The sequence below is a fragment of the Pan troglodytes genome, chromosome 1, assembly GCF_028858775.2.
Source record: "Pan troglodytes isolate AG18354 chromosome 1, NHGRI_mPanTro3-v2.0_pri, whole genome shotgun sequence".
Taxonomy (NCBI): Eukaryota; Metazoa; Chordata; class Mammalia; order Primates; family Hominidae; genus Pan; species Pan troglodytes.
Genome location: NC_072398.2, coordinates 206096790 through 206123786, shown reverse-complemented (window position 1 = coordinate 206123786; position 26997 = coordinate 206096790). Strand labels below are relative to the sequence as shown.

At 56.0% G+C, this 26997-nt stretch overlaps 1 protein-coding gene across 15 annotated transcripts in view; it reads right to left on the bottom strand.

Moving 5' to 3' along the window:
- Positions 1-6578: 6578 nt before the first annotated feature.
- RUNX3 (RUNX family transcription factor 3) overlaps positions 6579-26997 on the bottom strand; it is a 66137-nt gene continuing 45718 nt past the window's right edge. For 7 of the 15 annotated variants that reach the window (XM_063804208.1, XM_063804200.1, XM_063804195.1 and 4 more), the window contains exons 5-7: positions 26588-26692; positions 14259-14417; positions 6579-9661 (exon numbers count right to left, since the gene is read on the bottom strand). In XM_063804208.1, the coding sequence (XP_063660278.1) occupies positions 9117-9661; positions 14259-14417; positions 26588-26692 (809 nt within the window). In that variant the 3' untranslated portion in view covers positions 6579-9116. Of the gene's footprint in view, positions 9662-10905; positions 13362-14258; positions 14418-26587; positions 26693-26997 lie in introns of those variants that run through there. The other 8 variants (XM_063804224.1, XM_063804223.1, XM_063804214.1 and 5 more) reach the window with 2 other exon arrangements.

Here is a 26997-nt window from a genome sequence, read left to right as displayed (position 1 = left end):
ATCAGGAAGAAAGGATTTACCAAATTGGTAGCTGCATACCAAATTCCAGAGACAGTGTTGATCTGCTGTAGTCAAGATGCCACATCTGGCACAGTGGGTGAAACTGGACTATGCCTGGCTATGTTTATGTAGTCCACAGTCAGCTCCTCTGAGAGACCTTCCCTGACCACCTTATCTAATGATGCCTTCCAACTCCCAGTCTTCCTCCATCATATTCTCCTGTTTTATTTTTTTATGTACTGATTACTGTCTGTAGCCATGTGATCTATTTATTCGTTTATGGCCTTTCTCCCCAGTTAGGGTGTAGGCTCCAGGGGAATAAGGACATTGTGTGACTTGTTTGCAGCTGCATCCCAAGCACCCGCCACTGTAGTAGATGCCTAACCAATGTGTGTTGAACGAATAAAAGAGCAGGCCAATGTTCCTTTGCTCGAAGTAGAGGGGAAGAAATAGGGTTTTCTGTGGAGATTCCAAGGCAGAGGCCATTTCTGGGGGTCACTGGAGTGGGAGAAGGCAGGTCAAGGTGGGTTGTCTTCCAGGCAGTGCAAACCCCCTGGCCTCTGCCAGCTGCTCACTGGCCAGTCTGCTTGTTGGGTCTAGCACAGGCCTCAAGGAAACATAACATTTTTAATAAAACCTCAGAGTCAATAAAGGCGAATGGTCCTGGGTGCCTCTCCTGCCGGCCCCAGCTGTTGACTTTAGAAGTCAAGAGAGTGGGGCGTTGCCCAATTCTCGTGTAGTACAGGGAGATATAAGCTGGAAGGGCCTAGCCCATTTTATATGAAAACAAAACAAAACAAAACAAAACTCACCAGGCCCTGGAAAGAGTCCACCACCAGCCAGAATCAAAGGTCCATTCAGAGCGACAGAGCTCCTCACATTTGCCGCTAATGAAAACCAAATTTCTCATCCCTCTGAGCATTTCCAGGAGCTACAAATGGAAGGGGCTGCAGAGTCTTTGGCCACCGCTCCCACCACCGAAGGGGCCCCACTGTGTTAAAATAGTTTTATGATAATATAGGCCTTGTATTTTCCTAATTTCAGGCGTCAGTGATTTAGGACGGAGTTGTTTTCATGGAAAAAGAAATAGAACCTGTTTGTGGCGGGGCAAGACTGATGCCTGGGCAGATATTCCCACTGTGGGCATATTTGGGTAGGGGGGTGAGCCTGCCATGAAGAGGCTCGGACCTAGCTCCGGGGAGGCCTCGTTCATGAAGTTCCCCGCCTTGGGCGGGGAAGAATGGGCTGGGGGTTTCCAGACAGATTCAGAGACAGTCACAGTGACTTCTGTTTTTTGATTTCATGCTTTGTGAAATCTTAGAATCACAACTCAGAAAGGTAGAGGCATCCCTCTCAGACGCAGAGAAAGGGCCTCTGTTTTTTTAAAAAGACATTTTCTCATTTCTTTTTCTTTTTTTCCTCCCCCTTGATCAATCTTTATAAGCAAGTATGTGTAGAAATGTCATATTTTTTTTTTCTTAAAGTCAACTTGATTCTTACTTTGAGCCTCCAATACTTTTAGTTGGTAGGAAACTCAATATTTTCAGCAACTGCTCTGCCTTCGTCAGGATCAGGTGGAATTCTGTCCTTGTTTCTCAGTTTTGTTTTGTTTTGTTTTCAGATGGAATCTCACTCTGTTGTCCAGGCTGGAGTGCAGTGGCACAAACTCAGCTCACTGCAACCTCTGCCTCCTGGATTCAAGTGATTCTCCTGCCTCAGCCTCTTGAGTAGCTGGGATTAAAGGCATGTGCCACCATGCCTGGCTAATTTTTGTATTTTTAGTAGAGATGGGGTTTCACTATGTTGGCCAGGCTGGTCTCGAACTCCTGACCTCAGGTGATCCTCCTGCCTCAGCCTCCCAAAGTGCTGGGATTACAGGCAGGAGCTACCGCACCCAACCTGTTTCTCAGGTTTTTTTTCATCTGTAAGATGGGGAGAATGATAATACATACCTCAATGGGCTGGGTTAAAAAATGGTGAAATATTTAGAATAGTGCCTGGCATAGAGTAAGTATTAACTATTATTATTATTATTTTTTTTATTATTCCAGAGATAAAGAGAAGGCATCAAACCTAGTATGAGGGTATCAGGGAAGGCTACCTGGAAGAGGTGGTGTTTCAGCTAATGACAGATGAGGTAGTCCTTGCATGATTTTGAACTCCTCTGCTTGGACATTTATGTCTAGAATTTGATATGCTATACCCTGAACAAGTGTGCTAATTTTAGAAAACTGTAAAGAAGAAAACAGAAAACAGCCATAATCCCATCTTTGCATTGATTTCATTCTGGATTAATTTTATCTCTATTTTTAACTATATTAATTGATAACCTGTATACGCAGTGTGTGTCTGGCTAGAAAAATGTTTATTTCTAAAAAGTATTTATATATTTATAGGAAATAAAGATCTGAATGGGGGAGAAAAGCCTAAAAATATTAACAGTGGTTATCTTTGGAGGGGGGGATTATGGGTCATTTTTCTCGTGTGTTTGTTGGTAATTCGGACTGTCTACTTTCCCTCTCAGGATTATATATTAGTTTGTGTCATTTAAAAACGTCATTTAGTCTGGGCATGGTGGCTCATCCTGTAATCCCGACACTTTGGGAGGCCAAGGTGGAAGGTTTGCTTGAGGCCAAGAGTTTGAGGCCAGCCTGGGAAACGTAACGAGGCCCTGCCTCTAAAAAAAAAATTAGCCAGGTGTGGTGGTGCACACCTGTAGTTCTAGCTCCTTGAGAGGCCAAGGCAGGAGGGAGGATCACTTGAGCCCAGGAGTTGGAGGCTGCAATGCACTCCAGTCTGGGTGACAGAGTGAGACCCTGTCTAAAAATAAAAACTAAAAATATTACTTAAAATGTAATATATAGAACTCAGGAACCGCAGATGGAGAGTCTCATAACCTTTATATTTTCAGACCATGAAGGAGAGTGGGGTAGCTTGGCCGGACTCTGAGCGTCCTGGACCCACAAGTCTGAGAGGAGAGGCTGCATGTGGCCTCTGGTGTGGTCACATGGTTCTATAAGGAAACTGAGGCAGGACATAAGGCTTCACTTGTGAAGCGGTGGAGAGGGAGGGGGCAATTGCCAACTGGGTGATAATAAAGACTATTGTTAAGACCTTGCCCCCAGTGGCACATGAAATGCCACTAACCCTGAGAGATTGAGAGACATTCAAACCTGAGGTTTGGGGCATGGTGCCCTTCCTGTGACTTTGGTGCTAATGATGTCTAAGATACCTCTCAGCTCCTCCCTCTTTCTGCACAGGCTTCTCCTTTGCCCGGACTATTTCAGTGGCCTGTGAACAGCTCTCTGCACCGTCATCCCCAGTCTGCACCATCATGGTGCTCCCCTCCAACACATACGTCTCCGCTTGGCTCCCCCGTGCCACTGACCCCTGACATGGATCCTCTCCCACCTCCCATCACCATTGCTCCACTTGCCCCACCATCCTCCCAGCTCAGCGACACCTGGTTCTCCAGGCCTTTGCACATGGGATTCCCTCCTGCCACATCTCTGCTTGATCCATTCCTACTCATCTTTCCATCTGATCTCGGGGGAGAGACATTTTCTCTGAGGAGCTTGGCTTGTTTGCCCTGATCCACACTGGGTTGGCACAACCTGCTTTCCTGTCTGTCTGCCCTGTGAGATCCCTGAGGCCATGGCTGTGACTTGTTCACCTTGTTCTTGGTGTCTGGCACCTGAGGGTGGGGTGGGGCTCTGTGTCTGGTGAATGAGTGAATGAATTCTGGCCAAGGCCTCAAAGACACCCAGCCCAATGAGCTGAGTGGGGTGGTGTGGCCCAAATGGTGTGTTTGGACACCAGAGAGCCCACATTGCTGCCAGCCGTCAGGGTGGGCACAAAGGAGGGTAGTCCAGGCCGGCTCCAGGGCTGCCGCACTCCCCTTCCCATGATAGGTCCCCTGGGCCGGGCCCAGGGCAGGCCCTTTCTGTGCGTGAATATAAATATATAAAACACACAGCACACTCTTAGCTGCAAAACTAAAAATAGGAAGCGCGGGATCCGGCTCCCCAGGCTTCCCCAGCCACTGGACCACACAGGTGTGGCTGCGGATGTCGGGGCGATGTGGCCCCTCACCCCTCCCAGCTCTGGAGCCCTCGTGGGCAGGAATGAGGAGCATTTTGGATTTCTGCCAGGAACAGTTCATTCTTTCACTCTGGCCTCCCTCCTGCCCCCGTCCCATTTGACAGCTCATTTCATTTACGACCCCAAAATGAACCGACCCACTGAGGTGTATTCTCTACTCACGTGGCCAGGCTGGGTTGTTTGGTGCAGCTGAGAGCTGCCCTCTGGGCCATGCTGGGGGGCTGCATTTATGGGGGGATGCAGTCTGGGGCAGAGGAGAGGCCGGGGCTGAGAAGGGAGGCAGGGCTGGGTCTGCATCCAGCCCTGCCCTCCCCTACACACGGCACTGGCCCCACCCCGCGCCATCTCCTCAAGCCCTCACCAGGCCCCGACGTGGGAATGTGTCATCTCTGGCCTGTAGCCTCACTGCCAGGACATCCATTTCTCAGTGTAAAAGCCAAAGCCATCCCCATGGCCACAGCCCAACAGTAGCAGGGCTGCTCCTAGGGGCCAGCAAGGCGGGTCCATCTGGGCCACTTCACCCCACAGGAGGCCACTTCTGGGAGCCCCCAGGCCACAGCCGGCTCTCTGGGTCCATCATTGGGCCCATCTGGGCCAACCTCAAGCTGTGGGGGCTGAAGAAACTGGAGGGACTCAAAGTCCAGCCCAAATCAACAGGACTCCTAGAGCCTCCAAAGCGGAATTCTGGAGTCCAGGGGCTCCCAGGCTGTGGGACTAAATGGCTTCCTCAATCTAGACTGGCTTCTACATGACCTAAGCTCTTGCTGGTGGCTCAGGGGACACGGGTGGGGCTGGGCCCAGGGTGCAGGAGGCCAGGGTTGTAGGACTATGAAAGTCAACCCTGCCTTCAAGCCAGGTACACCCTGTCCCAAAGCAGACGATTATGGGGTGTGGGGTCCTACTCCACACCTGGCACACGGCCGGTGCTCATTCAGCGTATGACCAAAAAGGGAGACTCAGAGAGGGACAGGGACCTCCCACCGCCACACGGCTCGGGAAGGGAAAACCTTCCCCACATCAAGACCTTTAGCAGGCCCTTTCGGGAATGAGTCACCTGAGGTTGGGAAGTTCTTCTTAATACCTTACCTGAATTCTTGCTGTAACCAAGGCAGCCTCTCCTCACCCTTGTCCAAAGGGGATGATGTCCACTCTCTCCACCTGCTGCCCAGGGATGCCGCCCCCTATTGCCACCTGCAGGCTGCTGTGGCTACTGCAGCGCTTCCTCCCGCAGCCCTGGGACCTCAGGCAGGCTGAGACTTCTCGGGATCTTGAGTTTCCCCTTGGCAAGCTGGGTGTGCTGGTTCGTGCCTGCTAGGGTGCAGGTGATGGAGATTTGAGTCAGGAACTCTGGAGGGCACAGCTCCTCTCCCATCTGCTGTGGCACCAAAGTGTGTCTGGTGAGGAGTGCTACCATCCCCTACAAAGTGACCCCAAATAAACACAAATAGAAACAGTTTTGGCCATGTAGATGCCGTTTCAGGACCAACCCTGGCAGAGGCTGCCCAGAGCAGACCCACAGAGAAGTTCTGTAGCCACGGCTGAGGTCCTGTCCAGAGATGGACCTGCTGTCTTTTGGGTAAAAGGGGATGCCGGGCTAGGGAAATGGAAGCTTCTTGTTGGGAGCTGAGTTTCAGGCAGACCAACCAAACTGAGCAGGGCAAAGCTTTGGGAGTGGTTTTTGAAGTCGGTGGGCATCACTCAAAAATAAGGTCTGTTTTGTAAAAATTTGCCTTCACAAATCCCAACTGGCCAGGCTCTGGGCTGTGTGTTGGTACAAATCCCAAGTGGACCAGGCCTCCTTGCTGGCAAGGTGGGAGGGGGGCTGTCAAGCCAGGTCCCCACACCATCACACCCATGCTACCATTGTTGGGCTGTGGTCCCAGTTCAGCCATGGACAACCCCAGGGAGACATGGACCTTGATGACACTCCTTCTTTGCACCGCAGTTGTCTCATCTGCAAAATGGGGGCACTGAAGTTGCCGCTTACTCCCAATCCCCACTGCTGCTAGCTTGCCACAGATCTTGAAACACGAGCCTCAGAGGGGGTTCTCACCAAGGCACTTGGACTCTCCCTCTGCCTCTGCCCCCTCCCCAAATCTGAATCTGAGGAACAGGCATAGGAATTCCTCCCAACACGGCTGGGAAGACTCACAGCCCGCTCATGATTGGTGGAAGGGTTGTGGCACTTTGAAGACCTATTTGATGCTCTCCTGGGGTCCCAGCCATACAGGAGCAGGCCTCACCGGCTGTCCTGTGGCCAGGGTGGTCTCTGCGGCCATTCCTGAAGAAGTTGGAAGCAAGGAGATGAAGGTGCTGGGTGTCTCTGTTCCTGCTCCTCCTGGGCAACAGCGGGAGGTCTCCATCCTCTCCCCCACCCCACCCCACCCCACCTCCATGCATAGACCTAGAAACCGGGCACTGGACTCCTTCCACACATCTCAGAGTTATATTATTGTAACAAATCAGTCAAAATTCCATTTTACAGTTAAATAGTACAGAAGACAGTTTACTGTACAAGCAAGTTGTGCGTTAAAAACAAACACCAAGCAAACGATAGTGCAAAGCAGTTTCCACCCAGCTCCATCCTCTCGCCAGCTCTGGGATGGTTTTACATCAGATGAGTGCAGCAGGTGTCACACCTCAGCATGACAATATGTCACAAAAGATTGGTACCCACTACTGACAGGCTCACAGTAACACTGTATCAAAACGTCTTCCTTTCCTCGTGCTTCCTACATCAGTGTGTTTGCCTAGTACAACTTTAAAGCAGCCTTGTAAATAAGGACCTACTTTTACCAGCCCAGGCTGTCTGTACCCACTTTGGGCCTTACAGACTCAGTACGGCTGCCGTCACTTTTTGTCAGGGGATGGGGGATGGGGTAGGAAGAGCAATTTATTTACTATCCCTGCCTCTCCAGGATCAGGAACGGTTAGTAATCTGGGATGAGACTACAGAGTGCTGGGCACTGGGAACCCAAAGGTGCCTCCCACGCTGACCTGGGACCAGCTATAACCAGAGAACAGGAGGGAAGAAACTACAAGGACAATGGATTCATAGCTGCTTCCTGAGAAGGCATGGAGAGGCCCCTTGGGTGCAGGGAGTCAGCAACTATTTTGAAGAGCTGGAGACTGTTTTTCCAGTGAGGACAGGCCAAGAGAAACCGCAGCAGGAGGGAATGGAATAGGATCACCAGAAGGACTGCCTAACCTGCCAGTGTGTCTCTGGTGTATGGTTCTGGCCGTTGTGACAGGTTGGGTTGGGACAGTGCTCTCACAGAGACAACCACTGAAGAGCATTTTGTAGGGCAGATTTCTGCATCCACAGAGGCCGAGGCAGAAAGTTAAAATACCGCATGCTGCTAGCCTTTATGAGTTCCCTTACGCCTTTTCTAAGCCTTTCTAGGGCCAGAGAACTCTGATGTGAGAATCCATGCAGCCTGGCCCTTGGGCAAGCACCCACTTTCCCATTTTGCAAAATTCAGGGGCAAGACTTCACCTCGGAACGCAGTGCAGCTGAGCTGCGGCTGGAGAGCCCTTTACAGTGCTTCTGTCCTGCCACGCACAGCCAGTACTTCCCACCTCTCACATCCTGCCCACCTCCGCCCAGCCTCCTGGACAGATGTCCTAGAGCCCCAGAGGAGAGATGCCCAGCGTCTCATCAGCGTTTCCCTCGTCCTCCCAGGGGAGCCTGTGGTGCAGGCTGGTGGGATGCTGCCTGATGGGGAGTGTAGCCCCTTGAGAAAGTATTGAGACCCTAATAACCCCACACCCTCAGGAGGCAGCTGGGGGTCCACGGTGGGAGAGGGGGCAGGGATGTTGCTTATAATCACAGAGCTATCATAATCACGGAGCTATACCTGTAAGAGACCTTGTGTTTGAAAATGTTAGATTAAGCTTCTTTTTCTAAAATCAGTTTTAAAAACTGGTTTTTTTTTTTTTTTTTTTTTTTTTTGCTCAGGACTATTTGCTTTCAGAGCACAAAACAGGTTACAGACAGGTGTGTGCCAGGAGTCGCAAGATTTGGCTGGATCCTCCCAGGAGGCTTGGGGGATGGAGCACAGCTTGGCTGGACCCAGGGGGGACAGGGACATTGATGTCTGACCCAAAATGATCCCTCACCTCAATGCCTTCTGCTAGGACCTATCTGGCCCTCCTGTTCTCTCCACAAATGGAATTATGAGACCACCTAGGGGAAAGGGGACCTCCTACCCCCCCTCCCCCGCCCTGCCAAGAGAACAGAGAGTGGATGCGTTGAGCTGGTAAAGTGCATGGAGGAGCCGGTCTGTAGGTGCTTTCCTGGGTTTAAGAACCTGATGCCATAGACTCATCTTCTCTGGGGCCTGGGACCCATGCGGCTGGGGGAAAGCCAACAGTTAGGAACGGAGGGGAAGCTGGGCTGGGGGGACTGGCTTGGATGTGTTCTCAAACCATCTCGCCAGCAGCGTGCTGGGTCCTGCCCCATCTGTACAATGAGGGGAACCCCGCTCGAGGGTGGCGGGGGCGGGGGACACTTTCCAGTTCTGACTCAAATCTGTGTAAATGCAGAGGGGGCTGGACCCAGGGGATGCAGGGGCTCCAACGAAGGTGCAGGGGTCGGGAGGTTTCCCAGGGCCTGAGGCTTATCCTGTGGGCCAATGCTGCCTCTCTCTGGAAGAGAGATGGCCTCTGTCCCAGGAGACATGGGTCCCATGCAGCACTGGGCATAGCTGGAGACAGTGAGGTCCTTCCGGGGGGCTGGCAGGAGGCTGATTCCCCACAGAAGTATGGGATGAGACGGCCAGGATCTGGGCCGGGGGCAGTGTCCCGGGCCGGGGTGGGGGTGGTTCCCTACGCCTCTGTACAAGGATGTGGCTGCACAGATGCAGCCAGAGGCTCCCACCAGCTGGGACCACCCTGGGACCGAGACCACCCTGGAGCGCAGGTCCCATTCCTGCCCGGAGCCTCGGAGCCGCCCATCACTGGTCTTGAAGGTTGTTAGGGTCCCCGCCTCCAGCGGGAGGAGTCCACCAGGGCGGTCAGTAGGGCCGCCACACGGCCTCATCCATGCGGCCTGGTGTGCTCAGGGCCGTGGGTGAGTTGCTGTGGCTGCCGTCGGCCTCCACACCATCACTCTGGCCGCCCAGGCTGGGGTTCATGAGGTTTCCGGCGGCGACAGAGGCAGCGCTGCTGGTGCAAGAGGCCAGCATGCGGGTGGGCGAGCGGTCGCCCCCACTGCTGCTGCCGGCCACCATGGAGAACTGGTAGGAGCCAGAGGATGTCCCGTAGTAGAGGTGGTAGGGGGACGGGTTGGCCTGGAAGGGCCCGCTCTGGTTCTGCGGGGCCCCCGGGTAGGGTGGCGGGAGGTAGGTATGGTGGAAGCGGCTGGTGGCCGGCATGCCCGCCACACTGAGGCTACTGATGCTCGTGCCCGAGGGCGTGGCGCTGTAGGGGAAGGCAGCTGACATGGCCCCGGGGTAATGCATCCTGGGGTCTGGGAAGCGGCTCTCCGTGAGGGTTGGCAGCGTGGGGAAGGAGCGGTCAAACTGGCGGGGGTCGGAGAATGGGTTCAGTTCCGAGGTGCCTGGAGGACAGCAGGGAAGAGGTCAGTTCCAGCTCGAGACAACCCCAGGAGACCTTCCTGAAGAATGACCTTGGGCTCTGGTTCCCAAGGCCCATCTGGGGGACCCCTAGTTCTAGACCTGGCTCTCCTCTTCCTGCCCTAGGCTGCCCGGGGCCTCCCCCGCCAGGATTCCGAACACAGACCTGCCGGGAAGCTGGTTGGAGCGTGCCCCGGGCCAAGAGGGGCCATGGGAGCCCCCCCACAGCAGCAACAGAACAGAGGAGGGGGTCTATTCTTCTTTTTAAATCCTCCTTCCCAGCCTCGCAGAGGAGAGGCCTAGGATGCGGTGGTGGGGCTGAGGGCAGGGTCAGCTCAGGCCTCCCAGCAGCCCTGCCCAGGCAGGTTCCTCTCCCCACCGGCCCATGTTAACAGCTGGGAAGGCCGTGGATGTGTAAAGGGCTCCAATGATCGTGTGAGACTGGGAGTTGGAACTCGCTTTTGAAGACAAGAAAATGGAGGCAGAGAGAGAGCAAGACTGAGTCTCTGTGGCAGAGAAAGGACTGGTTCTCATGACAAGGCCTCTGCTGGGGACACACGTGCCTCTCCTGCCCAGATGCAGCACGCGGAGGTTCTGTGCGCTCACACCTGGGTTGTGGGCACTGAGTTAACAGGAGCTCTGGCCTCCACCTCACCCTGGGCCTGTGTCTCTGGAGCCCACTCGTGGCCACACAGTGACTGGATGCCACCCTAACCTGCCTCGGCAGCAAAGTGAGACAGCAGTCAGACAAACTTGGGGACCCAGACCCCGACCTGGTCACAGTGTCCAGCCCAGACTCTGCCCCTGCTCCCCCAGGAATGTGGCTTCTCAATGGGCTCCAAGGCGAGGGTGTTCCATCCTCTGTCCCCAACTTTTGTCATCACAGACCCCCAAAACCTCAGCATTCAAAGGGGCTCAGGGATTGAGTCTAACAAACACCCTTGATGGGGAAACTGAGGCCCAGACAGGGTGAGGCACTTCCCTCAGGGTCACACAGCACGTTGGACCTGGCACACAATCCTAGGGCCTCTGGTCCTGAGCCCCAACACGTACTTGAGAGGGAGCTGTCCCGTCTTTGAGGCAGCACAGGATCAAGGCTTACTGTGTGGCTTCTGGAGCCGGACAGTTATCCTGGTTTGGACACTTACTAGCTTTGTGTCCTTAGGCAAGTCACTTAACCTCTCTGTGCATCAGTTTCCCCATATAAAACATGAGACGATAACAGTTCATCAGGATTCAGTTAATTCACATCAAGTACTTAGAATGGCACTGGGCACAGAGCAGGGGTCCATGAGGCTTTGCAAGGCCACTGTGGCTGTGGTGTCTCTTACTCTGGGTACCCAGGAGAACTGGCTCATTCAGGGCCCTGCCAAGTTGAGGCCCTGGTGCAGGGCCTCCCTTCTACTCTGGCAGCAGGGGGAGGTGGATGAGCCCCCAGCAGTGGTCCAGAGGTGCAGTCTGTCCAGCCCAGCAACCCCTCTGTGTCACCCACCAAAGGATAAGGGCCGGTGCTAGCCGGAGTGGGCTCTGCCTGCCACGCCGAGGCTTGGCTGAGGACGGAGAGCTATGAGCCTGAGGTGTGTGTGACTTCGGCTGGGACTTGGAACTTCTCGGGGCTTTGGGGTCTTCCCAAGTCAGCTGGGGTATGTTTCCCTCAGCAGCGTACTCTGGCCCTGGGCGTGGATCCGAACGGAGTGATGCTCCTGGCTTAAGGTAAGAATATGTGGGGACAGCAGTCTGGGTGGTGGGGGCCTTCTGGGACATCTGGGATGCTCCCTAGTAGGTCACTTGGCTGTCCCGGCCCCTTGAGGCCGAGAGCCTCCGAGGCACCTGGCTGCCAGTTTTCATCTGGGGAGCCCCTTGGGGAGAGAGGTCCTGTTGCAGGTGCTGGGCACGTCAGCACAGCTGAGATGGGTGGGGTGGAAGTGGGTGCTGGCCGCCTGATGGGAACCCCATTCTCAAGACGAAGGAAACAAACGGGGACCGCAGGATACAACGGCAGGACTGTGCCCCTCAGAGCTCACGCGGGCTGCAGGGCGCTGGGCTGGGCCTCCCTGGACCTGCCACCATCCCCTCCAGCCTCTCTCCTCAGGGCCACCACCCCTCCTCCGAGGTGGTGGGGGAAGTACCTGCCCTCAGCACTCCCTCAGACCCCCCAGCAGCTTCCTTGGAGCTCCTGTACCCCCACCCTGCGGCCTCGCAGCCCCAGGAAACCCGAGCTGCCCGGGGCACTGTCGAGCGGCCAATCCCAACAGTGGAAGGAAATGTTTATTTTCTTCTCCAGATTGTCCGGGCTGCTGCATGGTGGCTGAATGAGCCCTTTCAGCTGTAAGAAGCCCCCATTGTGGGCGGCTGCGGCTGGGGGCTGGGGCTGGGGTATGGGAGGTGCTGGGGTCTCTGAACTGCTTGCCAGTGACCAAGGTTGGAGGGTCAAAGCACTTAACAGGCACCGAGGGAAGTGGTGGTGGGGTGTCCCAAGGGGGATCCCCAGGAGGGAGTCCGAGGGCAGAGGGAGGAGGGCCTGTGAGAGTGACTTCCCAAGCCTGGGTCTGCCAGCAACCCCTCTTTGTCAGGGACCTCCTTCTCCCCACTTCACAGATGAGAAAACTGAGGCTGAGTTTAAGTGACTTGTCTAAGATCATACAGCCAATGCCTGGCAGAGCCTGAATTCCTAGCCTGGTCCAGCTGACTGCAGAGTTCATGCTCGCCCTGTCCTGGTCATCCGAGGCCCTTTCTCTCACCCAAAGGGGATGGGCCTGAGGATGGAGATGCCTGGCTGCCTGTGGCCCAGTGCTGTGGGGGTGCTAGCGAGGGACTGGGCCAGGCCTCAGGAGGAAGCAGGCAGAGAAGCAGAAGTCAGCCACTGCCCCACACAGGCTGGGCTCCTTTCCTCCCAGCCCAGGATGGAAGCAGCAGCTGTGCCTGCCGTGGGGCCAGGCACTGATTCCCAAGCTGTGCCCACCCAGCAGTGGATGGGCAGATGTGGGCTCTCCTTCCATGGGGGCTGGTGGACAGGAAGCCACTGTTCACCCCACCTCCTGGATTCTGGCTCCCCTGCTGAGCCCCGATGCCCTGGCCTGGCTCTGTCCATGGCAGGGAAAGGCTGGCTCTCAGGCTACTGCACCTCGACAGATGCTGGCCCATGGGTAGCAGAAGCAGAGGCAGCTATGCGGCAGGGGTGGGTGTGAGCACAGCGTGCAGGGCTCCTTCCGCTACCTCTTGAGAGCAGACCTCCAACTCGTGGGCTCGAGAGCTGAGAGTCTCAAACGCACTAGCTCCTGGGCTCAGAGAGGCTGGGCCTGGGGCTTCTCCCAACCTTGGCGTCTCAGCAGGACCAAGACCAAAAGTCCTGAGCCCAGGCCAGAAGGGGACGGGTCCTCTCTTCACACTGAAGGCCTGCATCAAGCCCCTGGCCGCAGCACTATGCCTGGAACAATGTCAGTAGAGAGACCCAGTCGGCCCCCACCTCAGCGTGGCACCGGAGAAGGGGGTGGGACAGGCAGACCGGTTGGCAGCCCTGTTCCAGGCCCCTTTATCTGTCCCCTCAGAAGTACAGAAAGTTCTTGGGAGCAGGTACTGTGGAGACTGTGGACCTGGTCACAGATGGGCTGTGTGACCCGAGGGTGGCTCTGAACCTCTTAGGCCTCTCAATTCATTCATCTGCCAAGGGGTTCTAACCAGGCTCTGGGGAATTGAGAAAGAATGGGCACAGTCTGTGACGGCAGCCAGCCGCCTGCCTCTGTCCACCCGGCCACCAAGCACCCTTGGCACCCCACTTAGCCCAAGGGCCGGCTGTGCACACAGCCTCCCATGTCCCCAGCTCACTGACTGAGAGAACAGAGGAGAGATGCAGCCGGCAGCCGTTTAGTGAGCGGCTACTATGCGCCAGGCACCTCGATACTCCAGAAGACCTGCCTGAGGCCTGGCTGCAACTGTGCTTGCTGTATCCGTCTAGGCAGTGGAGATGGAGACCCCAGCTCAGTCTTCCCTTCCACCTTAGCTCCTCCTGTTTGGGAGGATGCTCTGGGCAGGGTGGGAGACCTTTCCCAGGAATGCTATGTGCCTCTCTAGGGTTGGAATGTCACTTAACAGTGTGCAAAGTTCGTGTGAGTACAGTAATGTCATTTGAATGTCATCCCAGCCCTGGGTGGAGGCATCCGCCCCAATCCACTTTCAGATGAAAAATCGCAGGCTGTGGGGCAGGGGTGGGGAAACTGTACATGGCAGGGGCGAGTCTGTCACGGCTCCTTGGACAAGTCATGCCCCAATTTTAATAGGGGCACTATGGGGTTAACCCCATTTCCCCAGGCACAGTGAACTCCTGGTATGCAGATCCCTGGGGCCAGGCACCGGGCATGTGTCAGTAATGTCAGTGTTTGCTGAGTGAACGAATGATGGCTAGCACACAGAAAGCCCACAGGAACCGTCTACAGGTGCCAATGAGCACCAGCAGCTCCTCTACAAAACAAGGGGGTGCAGTGACTGATCTTCGGACAGGCTTTTGGTCTGGGGCAGATTGGACCACATCAAGGCCCTCCACCCCCACCTCACCCCGCTGCAGCCCCTCCCTCCGTGCCGTACCTTGGATTGGGGTCTGGGGCTGGCTGCTGAAGTGGCTTGTGGTGCTGAGTGAGCCTCGGGGGCTGGGTGTGCTCGGTGTCACCCGCATGCGCAGCCGTTCCAGGTCCCCAAAGCGGTCAGGGAACGGCTTGGTCTGGTCCTCCAGCTTCTGCCGGTGCCCTGCAGAGCACAGGAAGCCCATCAGCCGTTGCTGCCCCAGAGTCTCAGTGGAGACAGAAATGCCTCACTCTGCTGGGAAGTTCTTCCTGAGGTCTGACCTTAGGCCTCTGCTGGGAGAACCCTGAGGTCACCGCCAGCCTCTTCACAGAGGTTTTCAAAAGACTTTCTGAACAGAGAATGGTCGTTATGTGCCACCCCACATATCTAAATCTCTACAACACGCGGTGATCCAAACCTCTACAACACGCGGTGATCCAAACCTCTACAACACGCGGTGATCCAAACCTCAACCACACGCGGTGATCTAAACCTCTACGACACGCGGTGATCCGAACCTCAACCACACGCGGTGATCCGAACCTCTACAACACGCGGTGATCCGAACCTCTACGACACGCGGTGATCCGAACCTCTACAACACGCGGTGATCCAAACCTCTACAACAGGCGGTGATCTAAACCTCTACAACACGCGGTGATCTAAACCTCTACAACACGCGGTGATCCAAACCTCTACAACACGCGGTGATCTAAACCTCTACAACACGCGGTGATCCGAACCTCTACGACACGCGGTGATCCGAACCTCTACGACACGCGGTGATCCGAACCTCTACAACACGCGGTGATCTAAACCTCTACAACACGCGGTGATCCAAACCTCTACAACACGCGGTGATCCGAACCTCTACGACACGCGGTGATCCGAACCTCTACGACACGCGGTGATCCGAACCTCTACGACACGCGGTGATCCGAACCTCTACGACACGCGGTGATCCGAACCTCTACGACACGCGGTGATCCGAACCTCTACGACACGCGGTGATCCCAACCTCTACCACACGTGGTGATCCAAACCTCTACAACACGCGGTGATCCAAACCTCTACAACACGCGGTGATCTAAACCTCTACAACACGCGGTGATCCGAACCTCTACAACACGCGGTGATCCGAACCTCTACAACACGCGGTGATCCGAACCTCTACAACACGCGGTGATCCGAACCTCTACAACACGCGGTGATCGAAACCTCTACAACACGCGGTGATCCAAACCTCTACAACACGCGGTGATCCGAACCTCTACGACACGCGGTGATCCGAACCTCTACGACACGCGGTGATCCGAACCTCTACGACACGCGGTGATCCCAACCTCTACAACACGCGGTGATCCAAACCTCTACGACACGCGGTGATCCAAACCTCTACAACACGCGGTGATCCAAACCTCTACAACACGCGGTAATCCGAACCTCTACAACACACTGTGATCCAAACCTCTACAACACACTGTTTGGCAGGAGAGGAAACTGAGGGCCAGGTGCAGTGTCTTATGCCTATAATCTCAGCACTTTGGGAGACTGAGATGGGAGGATCAGTTGAACCCAGGAGTTTGAGATCAGCCTGGGCAACTATCGAGACCCCTGTCTGTACAAAAATTAAAAAAAAAAAAAAAAAAAGAAAAAGCCAGGTGGGGTGGCACAAGCCTGTAGTCCCAGCTATTGGGATGACTGAGGCAGGAGGATCACTTGAGCCCAGGAGGTGGAGGCTGCAGTGAGCTGATTGTACCACTGCATCCCAGTGTGGGCAACGGAACAAGGACCCTAGATCTAAAAAAAGGAAACTGAGGCAACAGACATGAGAAAGTGGCTCATGCCCCCAAGGGAGGCAGGGAGATAACCCAGGAGCACTGCCACCCTCTGCCTCCCAGCATCCCAGCCTGCCTTGCACACTGTCTCCCATGTCTACAAGAACAATGGGAGGTGGCCCCACGATGGGACTGCAGGCTTTTCCAGCCCTAAGTCACTCTGGGATCCCCAGAACATGCCTTCTTCTCTCTGGGCCTCAGGCAGAAAAATAACTCCACCAGGATGCTGGGCAGAGGTGTAGGGGGCTTGCATGAGGGACTAGACAGCCATCTCTGCCTGGAAGCTGGGGTCAGGGGACGAGATGTCACACCTGGAGAAAACTGCCAGCATTTTCCACTCCCTATCTGCCAGAGCCCACACAGGAAGAATCCCAGCCTCACATCCGAGGACTCAGAGGTGCTGGGAGGGTCAAGGTGGCCAGGCCCCCGCCCTCCTGCAGCCTGCTGAGGCCGAGGGACACTTCTGGAGTGATATCAAGCTTGCAGGGACCTCCCCCGCCACACACACTTTTTTAATAACTAATTTTACATTTCACAAGCAACATGTGAATATTTACAAAAATAAAAGCATTACAGATAAGGCTCTTTCCACCGCTCTAAGCTCCTCTCCAGAGTCCCCACTGTGACCAGTTTCTTTCCAGACATTTTTCGTCTTCCATGAATGGAGAACGCAAAGTAAGCTTCTCATGGAACTCTCTTGAACAGTCTCAGTCCGGGTGTGTCATTCTGTAACTTGCTTTTTTACTAGCACACCTTGGAGCTCAAACTCAGTTTCCTTATCTGCAAAATGGGGAGAGTAATCCGGCCCCACCGAAATGACAGAGGTCCCATAAAACCCTGAGAATCCTCCCTGCTACGGAAGGGATTCAACAAGCATGGCGAGAATGACACTGCTCTCCCTCTTTCCTGCTGGCCACTGGAGGCACAGTTCACTCCGCAGTCCTCTCCACCCACATTTCAGTCCTTCTCAAGCTTCCCCTTTAGTTCCCTTACATGCAACACTCCCGGGAACGTCCCTGTTCACACCCCCTAGTGGCTGCGGCTTCTCCAGGGCTGACCCGAGGAAAGGACGGCTCCCTTGGAGACTGTGCACTCCAGGGTTCGGCTGATCAACCCTAACATTGTCACGGCCATTCTACCTCACGTGACTTGGTGGGAGGCTGCCAGGCAGGCAGGGTGGCCAGGCCCTCTTTTACAAGTAAGAGAACTGCAACTGCGGAGAGGCGAGGAAGCTTGTTGGAGGTCACACGCCGAACAAGGGGTGGGATTTCCTGGACCTGGGACCCTTTAGAAAAGATGGAGGCTAGGCATGGTGGCTACGCCTGTAATCCCAGCGCTTTGGGAAGCCGAGGCGGGCGGATCACCTGAGTGAGGTCAGGAGTTTGAAACCAGCCTGACCAATATGGTGAAACCCCGTCTCTACTAAAAGTACAAAAATTAGCCGGGCGTGGTGGCAGGCGCCTATGATCCCAACTACTCGGGAGGCTGAGGCAGGAGAATCGCTTGAACCCGGGAGGCGGAGGTTGCAGTGAGCCAAGATCACACCACTGCACTCCAGCCTAGGTGACAGAGCAAGACTCCATCTCAAAAAAAAAAAAAAAAAATGTGGAAGGGGCTAAGGGGGAGGAGAAGGTTTGCCTAAGGCCTTGGGTCTAGAATGACATGTGCATTTTCTAGTTTGGCAGAGGGAGAAGAGGCAAGATGTAGGTGGGAGGTAAAACAGAACTCACTGCGCTTTTTGGGGCCTGAACAAGTGATTGCTGGGGACTCGAAAAGTGGGAAAAGCCTGTCGACCACTGTAGGGCATGAGGGGACAGAGCCCGAGGCCTCGCATGGGCCTGATTTCTGATTTTCAGAATGGGAACGCAATGGATTCTGGTACTTGTAGGCCCCCAAGCTCCCTACCCATCCCTGTTGGAAGCTCAAACAGGTATCTGGGAGCCTCAGAAAGAAAGCAGGGGGCCTGGGAGCCACAGGGGCTCAGCCAGTCACCAAGAACCAGGGAGCCCCACCTTCTCCTCCAATGAGGCCCCAGACCAGGAATCCATGGGACACTTGGTGGCAGGAATAAGACCATTTGGTCTCTGGCCAGGCCCCCACTGCTGCCTCCCAGGGCCCTTGGCAACAAAGGGGAAAACACGGGCTGGGGGCGAGTTTAGCTGGAGCTGGGGCTGCAAACTCAGATGCCCATGGGGATGGGGCAAGTCACGTGAATGAGACAAGTGGGATGGGTGGGGCCTGGAGCGGATGGGGAGGAGATGCCTTGTGGAAAGCACCTGACTGCTACCCTGAGGAGGGCAGGCCCAGTACGGCCAGAGCTTCCAATTCCAGACCGAGTCCTCAGCCCTAACAGGCCTTGGAGGAAATGTTGTCCTTGCTCCTGAGGCCACTGGAAATGGCAGGGAGATGTGGATGAGCTGGGGGACAAGTGAGCAGAAGAATCTTAACAGGCATGAAGCCTGCTGGGTGGACGTGGGGACCACAGACTGATCCGACAACAGCCTGAGTGCAAAGGATCTGGGTGTTTTAGTCAGCCACAAGCTTGAAGGGAGCCAATAGGGCTGGTGCAAAACCTCAGGCCTTGTTACTTTCGTCACAGGAGAATAAAGTCCCCTGTTTCTGAGTCACACCATGTACAAAGAGTGTTTACAGTTACTCCTGCGGCCTGGCGGAAGAGGGCGGGGTTCACAGCCAGCCTGGGTTCGAGGATGGGTCCTGTCACTTGCAGTCTGGTGGCCTCACTCAAGTCACACTCCTTTCCCCCACCCCGAGCTGCGGTGTCCCCATCACACTGTCTTTGTGGGTTGAGGTGCTGGCCTAAGTAAGGTGTGGACACTTTCCAGTCACGTGGGTCACCACCATCATGACCATCGCTTTTATCTCTGCTCATGCCCAAAGGAAGCGGAACTATCATCCCCATGCTGGAGACCGGGGTGTGGAGGCCAGGATGCTAAAGTCATGTGAGGAACACAGAGCCTGAGCAGCAAGGCAGGATTCACACCCGGATCCCCCGACTCCAAGCCCAGGGCTCTTTACCTGACACTTTCCCTTTTGTTCCCATTGTTTAGACGGGGCCACTGAGACTTCACCATGAGACCGACGCTGAGCGCCTGTTCCGGGACCCAGGCTGTGGGTCAGGTAATCTGACCCCGGAACCCATGCTCCCACCACATGCTCCCTTGCCCTCCGTAGGGCAGACTTCCCGGAGGAGGGGAGTCCAACAGCACTTCGGAAATAGCTTCCTTGTTACTGTGGAACGCTGGAGCCACTGCCAGGGAGGGGAGAGGGGAGCCAAGGCGGCCCCACGTGGCCAGGGCGCCAGAGAGTCTCAGAGCCACAGGGCCAGGGCTCTCACACTGGGAATAGGACAGAAGTTCCAGTGCCTGAGGAAAGAAGATGGTCTTCAGAAAAAGCCTCTTTCATTCGGTTACCCAGAGCGAGAGCTGGGTGGGGAGCTCTGGCTCTAACCCACTCCGTCACCTTGGGCCCAGTCCTGCTACGCCTCAGTTTCCCCTCTGCACAGTCTGCTCACTGAGGCCCCTTCCTTTTGAAAGTCCCTGATTTAAGGTAGCAAAGATCAGCCGCTGGTCAGAGGGGCCCCAGAAAGAAAAGAAGGCAGGGCTGCTGGCCCCAGGGCCCACCCACTACCACTTCTTCCTGCTGCTGCTGTTCCCAGTATTTCTTGAATATTCTCTGCCCCCCAATCTTCAGAGCCTCAGCTCAGGACAGCCTCTGCCAGCAATGCTTTCTGTCCTGTGAAGCCCAGTCCAGGAGCCCCTCGTCCAGGAAGCCCCCCTTCTCCCACAGTTGATCCCCATCACACCTCCGCAGGCTAGGACTGCCCTTTAAAGCAGTCGCCAGCAGGAGTGGAAATCATCAAAACGGCAGCAGATGCTTGCTGGGCGCTTCCTCCACGGCAGCATCTAAGCAGCTGACAAGCACCATCTTGTTTCACCTGGCAGCATCCCCTTGAGTAATGTCTGCCACCATCCTATCATATGGGTGAAAAAACTGAGGCTCTGGACAGCCAGTGAGCTCAAGGTCAAGCAGAAGACACACAGCCACCTGCTCTCCCTAGAGCCTGTGAAAACACATCTATTGTGGCGGAAGAGGGCGGGGTTCACAGCCAGCCTGGGTTCGATACATCAATAGATGTATCGGGACTCCACAATAGATGTTAGGGCCCCGTCCAGCCCCAGGCCCAGAGCTGCTATCTGCAGGCCCAGGAGGATAGGACTTGGGAGAGGAAGATGAGAAGGTCTCAGTGGACTCCACCAGGGGCCCTTCCCTGCTCTGAAGCTCAGGGTTGAGAGTGCAATTTCCAATCATACCCTGCTCTAGCCCACCAAGTCACTCTCTGCCTCTGGGCCACAGTTTCCACATCTGTAAAGTGGTTATCATACTGTCTAACCCCTGAGGGTGCCGATGAGCTGGAGGACAGGCCACATGTTTTTAAAAGCAGAGGACTGAGATGTCTGGGGAAAGCCCCGCGTTGGCCCTCAGGGCCTGTCCTGGCTGCTGTCAGCCTCCAGCTGCTGGGCTCAGATCAGACAGCTCCTCCAGCATGGCCTGGATTAGTGTCTATGACCCTCACTTATGGGAGGGCAGATCCCAGCCTGCCCCTCCCAAGGGCCCAGTGGCCCCAAGCTCATACCAGGCAGCTCTCACCCACCAGTGGTCACTGTCTTGGGCAAGCCACTCTTGCCCTCTGGGCCTCAGCTGTCTTATCTGCAAAATGGGGATCACACCTCTAACCCCCGAGGGTCAGGAAAGGTTTCAAGAATTACACAGCCCACCAGGCCTCGGCCTTTGAGGAAGGTGTTCTGGGTTCCCATTCTGACTTGGCCATCTGCTCCTAGGCAAACAGCTCCTCTCTGATGCGTCTGTGCAGTGGGGGTGACCCACCTCACAGGCATATGATAAAGGCCAAAGTGGGAGCAGGAATGCTGGGCCTCAGCCAGTCTGGGGACTCACCAGGGTCACGCAGTGTGGGAGCTAGAGGACCAGGGCTGGATTCTGGGTTGGCAGCTCCTTTACCACTGTCCCCAGGGAATCCTTCCCCACCACCAGCCTGGCCAGCCTGGGGTCCTACCCCTGCCAGATACCTGATGCTTCTGGGGGAACCAAGAGACCATCAGGGTTACCCCCCTGCCTCCATGCAGGCCCAACACAAGCCCCTGTCATAGGAGTGGCAACCATTTTAGCAGGCATCCATGATGTGCCAGGCACTGTGCAAGGGGGGCCATGCATGTCGTCTCCAAGGGTCATATCCCTCTGACAGGCTGTGACTATCACCCCCGTTTTACAGATGGAAAAGTGGAGGCACACGGTCAAGGTCACACGGTGTGTGGCACCCCTGAGATTCAAACCTGGAAAGGTCACACACTCTACGGAGCTCAGCTGCTAAGGTCACCGCTTCCCAAGACCTCCATGAGAGAAGAGCTGGGTCACCTGGCCGTAAGGTCCAGCTGGCAAGAGGCCAACTCAGTGTTCAGCCTCTTGGGAAAAGCAGAGTCAGGCAGGGCCACGGGAACAGCATCGTCTGCTGGGGACAGTGTGGGCTCCAATGACCAGGCCCGTCACCCATCTGAAGCCACTCGGCAGCCTTCTTGGCCGCCTGGTGCGGCTGTGACCCAGACACAGCAGCCACTGTCTGCCCAGCAGCAGGGTGGGGCGCCGGGCCCGAGACCGGCTCTGCGGCCTGTCAGGAGATTTACACCCGACTCTTAACAGCCTCGCGGAATCGCAGGCGGGTGCCGGGCCTGGGGTGGTCTGCTGTGAATCGGCCCCCTGTGAGCAGATGAAAGCCGGGTCGGTGGCTGGGCAGGGAAACGGGCTGGCTGGGGGCCAGCGGGCAGGGAGGCGAGTGGTTCCCTCCCAGGGCTGCAAGTGGGGCTTCCAGCGGCCTGGGGTTGATTAGGAGAACCCGGGAGGTCTGTGGTTAACCCCTTCCCTCCTGCTGGGCAGACTCCGCTAGCCCTGCCCCTAGCGCAGGAGACACTCCTGGGGGTTGTGGGGATCTTGGGAGCCAGGGACCTGGAGCAGCTGCCTCTCCTTAGCCCAGGAAGAAACTACAGAAACTCTAAGGCCTTCAAAGGCCCAACTGTGGGCTCAGGGTCACTTCTCCTGCCCACGCCAAACCCTCGGCAGCCACACTCTGCTGGCTGCTCACTTCAGGCCCCTGCTCAAAGGTCACCTCTTCAGGAGGCCTCCCCGCCCCATCCCTTGTCCCATCCCTTGCACGCTCCACTCCTTCTCCCAGCTTTGTTTTTCTTCATAGGACTTCCTACTACCCGAAATGACATTAATGAATCATTTGCTTATTCATCAACGATTTATGGAGCAGCTGTGAAGGGCTCCTGCCCACATTCTCAGGGTCTAGCTATACCAGGGCCTGGCAAACCAGAGCAAAGAACTCTGCCCTTGTAGAGCATAAACAATAGGGGGCCGGGTGCGGTGGCTCATGCCTGTAGTCCCAGCACTTTGGGAGGCTGAGGTGGGTGGATCACTTGAGGTCAGGAGTTCAAGACTAGCCTGGCCAACATGGTGAAACCCTGTCTCTATTAAAAATACAAAAATTAGCTGGGTGTGGTGGCGTGTGCCTGTAATCCCAGCTACTAGGGAGGCTGAGGCAAGAGAATCTCCTGAACCTGGGAGGCGGAGGTTGCTGTGAGCCGAGATCTTGCCACTGCACTCCAGCCTGGGCAACAGAGCAAGACTCCATCTCAAAAAACAAAACAAAACAAAATGGGAGAAATGAATAACAAATGAAACAAACTGTCGGACTAGATAGCACCTTAGAAGGTGGTAGTGGTAAGTGCTCGGGGTAACCTTAAAGCCAGGAAGGAAAAGGGGGAGAGGTGAGGAAGGCTGTGTGTGTGCCACTTGAAACAGGCGGGCTGCTGAGAAGTGCAGAGGCTTTAGGGTGTGAAGGAGTGTGTCATGCATCTGGGGGTGTCCGGGGAGGAGTGTTCCAGGTAGAAAAAAGAGCAGTGCAAAGGCCCCCGAGGCAGGAGTGTCCCTGGCAAGTTCAAAGACCAGCCAGGATACCAGGGTGGCCAGAGCAGGATGTGGGAGGGAGGGCAGGGGATAACGGGCATAGGCAGGGGGGCGTGAGGGCCTTTCCCCCACCGTGGTCCATGCCAGACTTGCCAGGTGTCGCAGCCCCTCCTGCTGGGATCCTGGACCTGGCTCAGCAACCTGCTTCTTAACCAGCCCCCAGTGACTCTGAGGGACACCAGCACTGAGAACCTCAGAAACCAAGGCCACACAGGCAGGAAGCCACCAAGCCAGCCTTCAAACCCAGCTGGCCACCTGGCTGCAGGCCGGGCACGCTCTGCAGGGCACCAGAGGGGAACGACCCGGCCACAGAACCCACAGCCGGCCTCAGGGATCTACAGATTCCCAGTCCTTGGCTCCCAGGACCAGCCCCTACTCCCACTTCACCCCACAGCGGGCTCAGATTTCAGAGGGTCGGAGGTGGCAAAACAGGAAAAAAGCCGGGAAAGGAAGTCCAGGAGCACAAAAGGCCTGTAACAACCCGTGAAGGTTGTGGGGGCACTTCCTGGGGCCAGGCCCCGGTAAACTCAGTCAACCTTCACAGCGACTCCCCTAGGCAGACACCAATACCATCCATTTGACAGCTGAGCACACTGAGGTGAAAAGGCCCTTCCAAGTGGCCCTCACTTCCCGCAGCCCCCGGGTCGGAGCCCCCAGGGTGTGCTGACAGTCACCTTGGGCAAAAGGTTTTGCGCCCTGGCCTCTATCCTCTCCTGGGGTTGCCCAAGAGATCAGTTACTGGGGACTTTGCACAGGGCCTGACGCAAGGGAGGGGGTTGCTCAGTGACCAGGAGCCGCTGAGCTGGTCCCTTCACTCTTACAGATGGGGACGCTGAGGACCCGAAAGGCCAAGGATTTGTCCAAGGCCAAAGACAAAGGAGTGGGGCTGCAACCCAGGGTATGGGGGGGACCTGATCTCAGGGCCAGGATATGCCAGGGACAGGAGCAGGCAGGTCCTAAGGATGGGGGACCTAGTAGACTGCCCCCCGACTCCATCTCTGCTCTGTTCTGTAAATAAAACCACTGATCCAGCCCCTGCCGGGGCCCAGAGAGGGAGGTCACCTGTCTCAGGTGGTGCAGCAAGCCTGGCTTCTGACGCCGTGGGTCTCCAGGCCCAGCCTCTGTCCCTCCCTCTTGTTGCCTCGTCCTGAGCCACGCCTTTACCTTTCAGCTCACCCCAGAAGGGGCCATCTCAGGTCTGGGAGACCCAGGCAGGGAAGAGCAGGCAGGGGATTCTGCTGGAATCTCCCACAGGCAGGGCTGAGTCTCCATGCTCATCCAGGGGTCCCAGCAGGGCAGAGTGGGCGGCTCTGGGGTGGGCTGGGCTGAGCATGGAGGGCTCTCAGAGGTGCCAACCTTGCCCGGTCCCTTGGATCTTCCCACCAAGCGTCAAGACCCCGTCCCATGCCTCCCTCTTTCTGGAGTGGCTCCCCTCTTTCTGGAGTGGCTTCTGAGTGCCGCATCCCCACCCAGAGCCCAACTGAGGCTCCTGTCCATGCTGACCCTGCCCCTGGAGACGTAGGGCAGGGCTGCCACCACCTTCAATGGAGACTTGATACCTGCACCTCTATTACCAAGGCAGCCACCCAGCTGCTGCCCATGAGAGAGCTCACCGTTGACTAATGGTGGTGGTGGGAGTGCAGGAAGGGGGCTGGGTACTGAGGACGACAAAACGCTGCGGACCCAGTGACTCATGGGACCCCTCTGTGCTACGGCCACATGCTGTTCACACGTCGCCCCTGATCTCCAGGTCCGCAGGGTGGGTGGCATCATCACACTTCATGGAGGAGGGAGCTGAGGCCCAGAGAGGTCAGTGACTTGCCCTAGGTCACACTGCAGATAACAGCCCTGGCTAAAGTGACGGATCCCTTGCTAACCCCCACCGCTAAGTGCTTTCTATAGATTAAGCCACTGTTTCCTCGCAATAGCATCATGAGGTAGCTGCTTGTGCGAATATCATTTTTCAGTTCAGGAAACTGAGGCACGGAGATGACTAGCCCAAGGACCCACAGCCAGGAAGGCTGGCTTGGAAACTGCTCTCTACACCATGGTGGTCTATGGCTCATGAGGGCTTCCCAGCCATCACCACCTTGAGACTCCTGGAGTCACTGATCCAGTTCTCAGATGACAAAACTGAGGCCACAAAGAAGACATGACTTGCCTAGGGTCACGAAGCCCAAGGCCAAGGGCATGGGCTGGTCTATGTCTGATCTCAGCAGGAGGGAACCAGCAGGAGTGTGGCCAGGGCAAGTGCTGGCTGGGAGCTGACGGTGCAGGCCTGAGGATGCGTGCCGGGGCTCAGGGCTGGCAGAGGTGACCCTGAGAGCCCTGGAGGGAAACTCTTCCAGGGCTGCTGGACTCAGCTCCAAGCCTTTCCCAAGTGGCCAGATGCTGGGATGGGCCCAGGAATTGGATGATGGGGTGTCAGGCCCAGCCGACTCCCAAGAAGGGAGGGGCCAGCCCAGGGCTAGGCCTCCTGCCCCAGGCCTGCTCAGCCTAGAATCTTGCCTCTGGGAAGACTGAAGCCTGGGGCGCCTTCCTGCTCCTTGCACAGCATTAGGTCCTATTCAGGTACCCAACTCCCTCAGGCCTGGATTCTCTCCTCACTGGAACTTGGGTGACCCCTCTGGCTCTGCTGTCATGAAGATGCCATTCAATAGCAACTGCAAAAAGGTCTTCTAAACTGCAAAGGGTCACATTTCTGAGAAAGAGAGGGGTGGGCCAACCCTCAGTGCACCAAGCTGAAAATGCCTTGGAGAGGTGGGATGGAGCTCAGGAAGCTGGCTGGCTCTATTTCATTCATTCATTCATTCATTCAGTCAGTCATTCATTCATTCTGTGGACACAGAGCCTCAGCCTACCCTCCCACTTCCCCAGCCTTAATCTGACCTTCAGCAAGCAGAGAGAATTAAACACAAACTCGCTTTGATGGACCAGAACTCCCTGCTCATAGGGTCCGGGTGCCCGGACTCTGGGTGACCTGAGCAAGTCACATGCTAAGATTCAAAGACTCAGTTTCCAAGGAAGAGGCCTGGCCTCACAGCCAGACCAGCCCCTGACTTTTGATCACTCCTGCCCTCCATGCATCCCTCAGCCACCCGCAGAGAAGCTGGGGGCAGAGTAAAGCAAGCCTGGCTCAACCTCCACCCAGAAACACACAAGCACCCCACAAATGCCATATCTGAAAGCTTTCTCCATCCTTTTCCTTTCCTTGACTCCCTCAGTAGTCTCCATGGACAGTCATCTCCACTCCCAGCCTCCTCGCTGGCCTCCCACAGTCTCAGGCTAAGCCCAGAGGGTTTAGGGGTTTGCCAGCAGGCACGCAGTGTGTGGGGGCACAGAGCCAAGGACTGCAACCCCCCGAGGAGGGCTCCATCTGTCTGACCTAGCTGCTGTCCTTCCCGCACTGGACTCTCCTCCCCCGCGCAGGGGCTTAGGGGGCTCGGTGGCACTTACGTCTGGGCTCCCGGGGTCCGTCCACGGTCACCTTGATGGCTCGGTGGTAGGTCGCCACTTGGGTGGGGTTGGTGAACACAGTGATGGTCAGGGTGAAACTCTTCCCTGGGGAGAGTGGGGAATAGAGGCAGGTGGTTGGCACCTGGAGCTTCCACAATACCCTGCTCTCCCACCTGTATCTACCCCTGGAAGCCCCTAACTGTCAAGAAGGGGCACTCTGTCCTCTTTGAACATGGGCAGAAGATAGGGCTCTGGGTGAAGTTCAAGCTCCTGGGCTTGGCATTCAAGGCCCCTGGGGGTCTGACGCCAACTTTGTCACCCCCCTTGCCCCATGCCGTGGCCACCCTGGCTCATGTTCCCCTCTTCTTGGCCTTTCTGCTGTCTCTTCTATTCAGAAACCCACACGATTT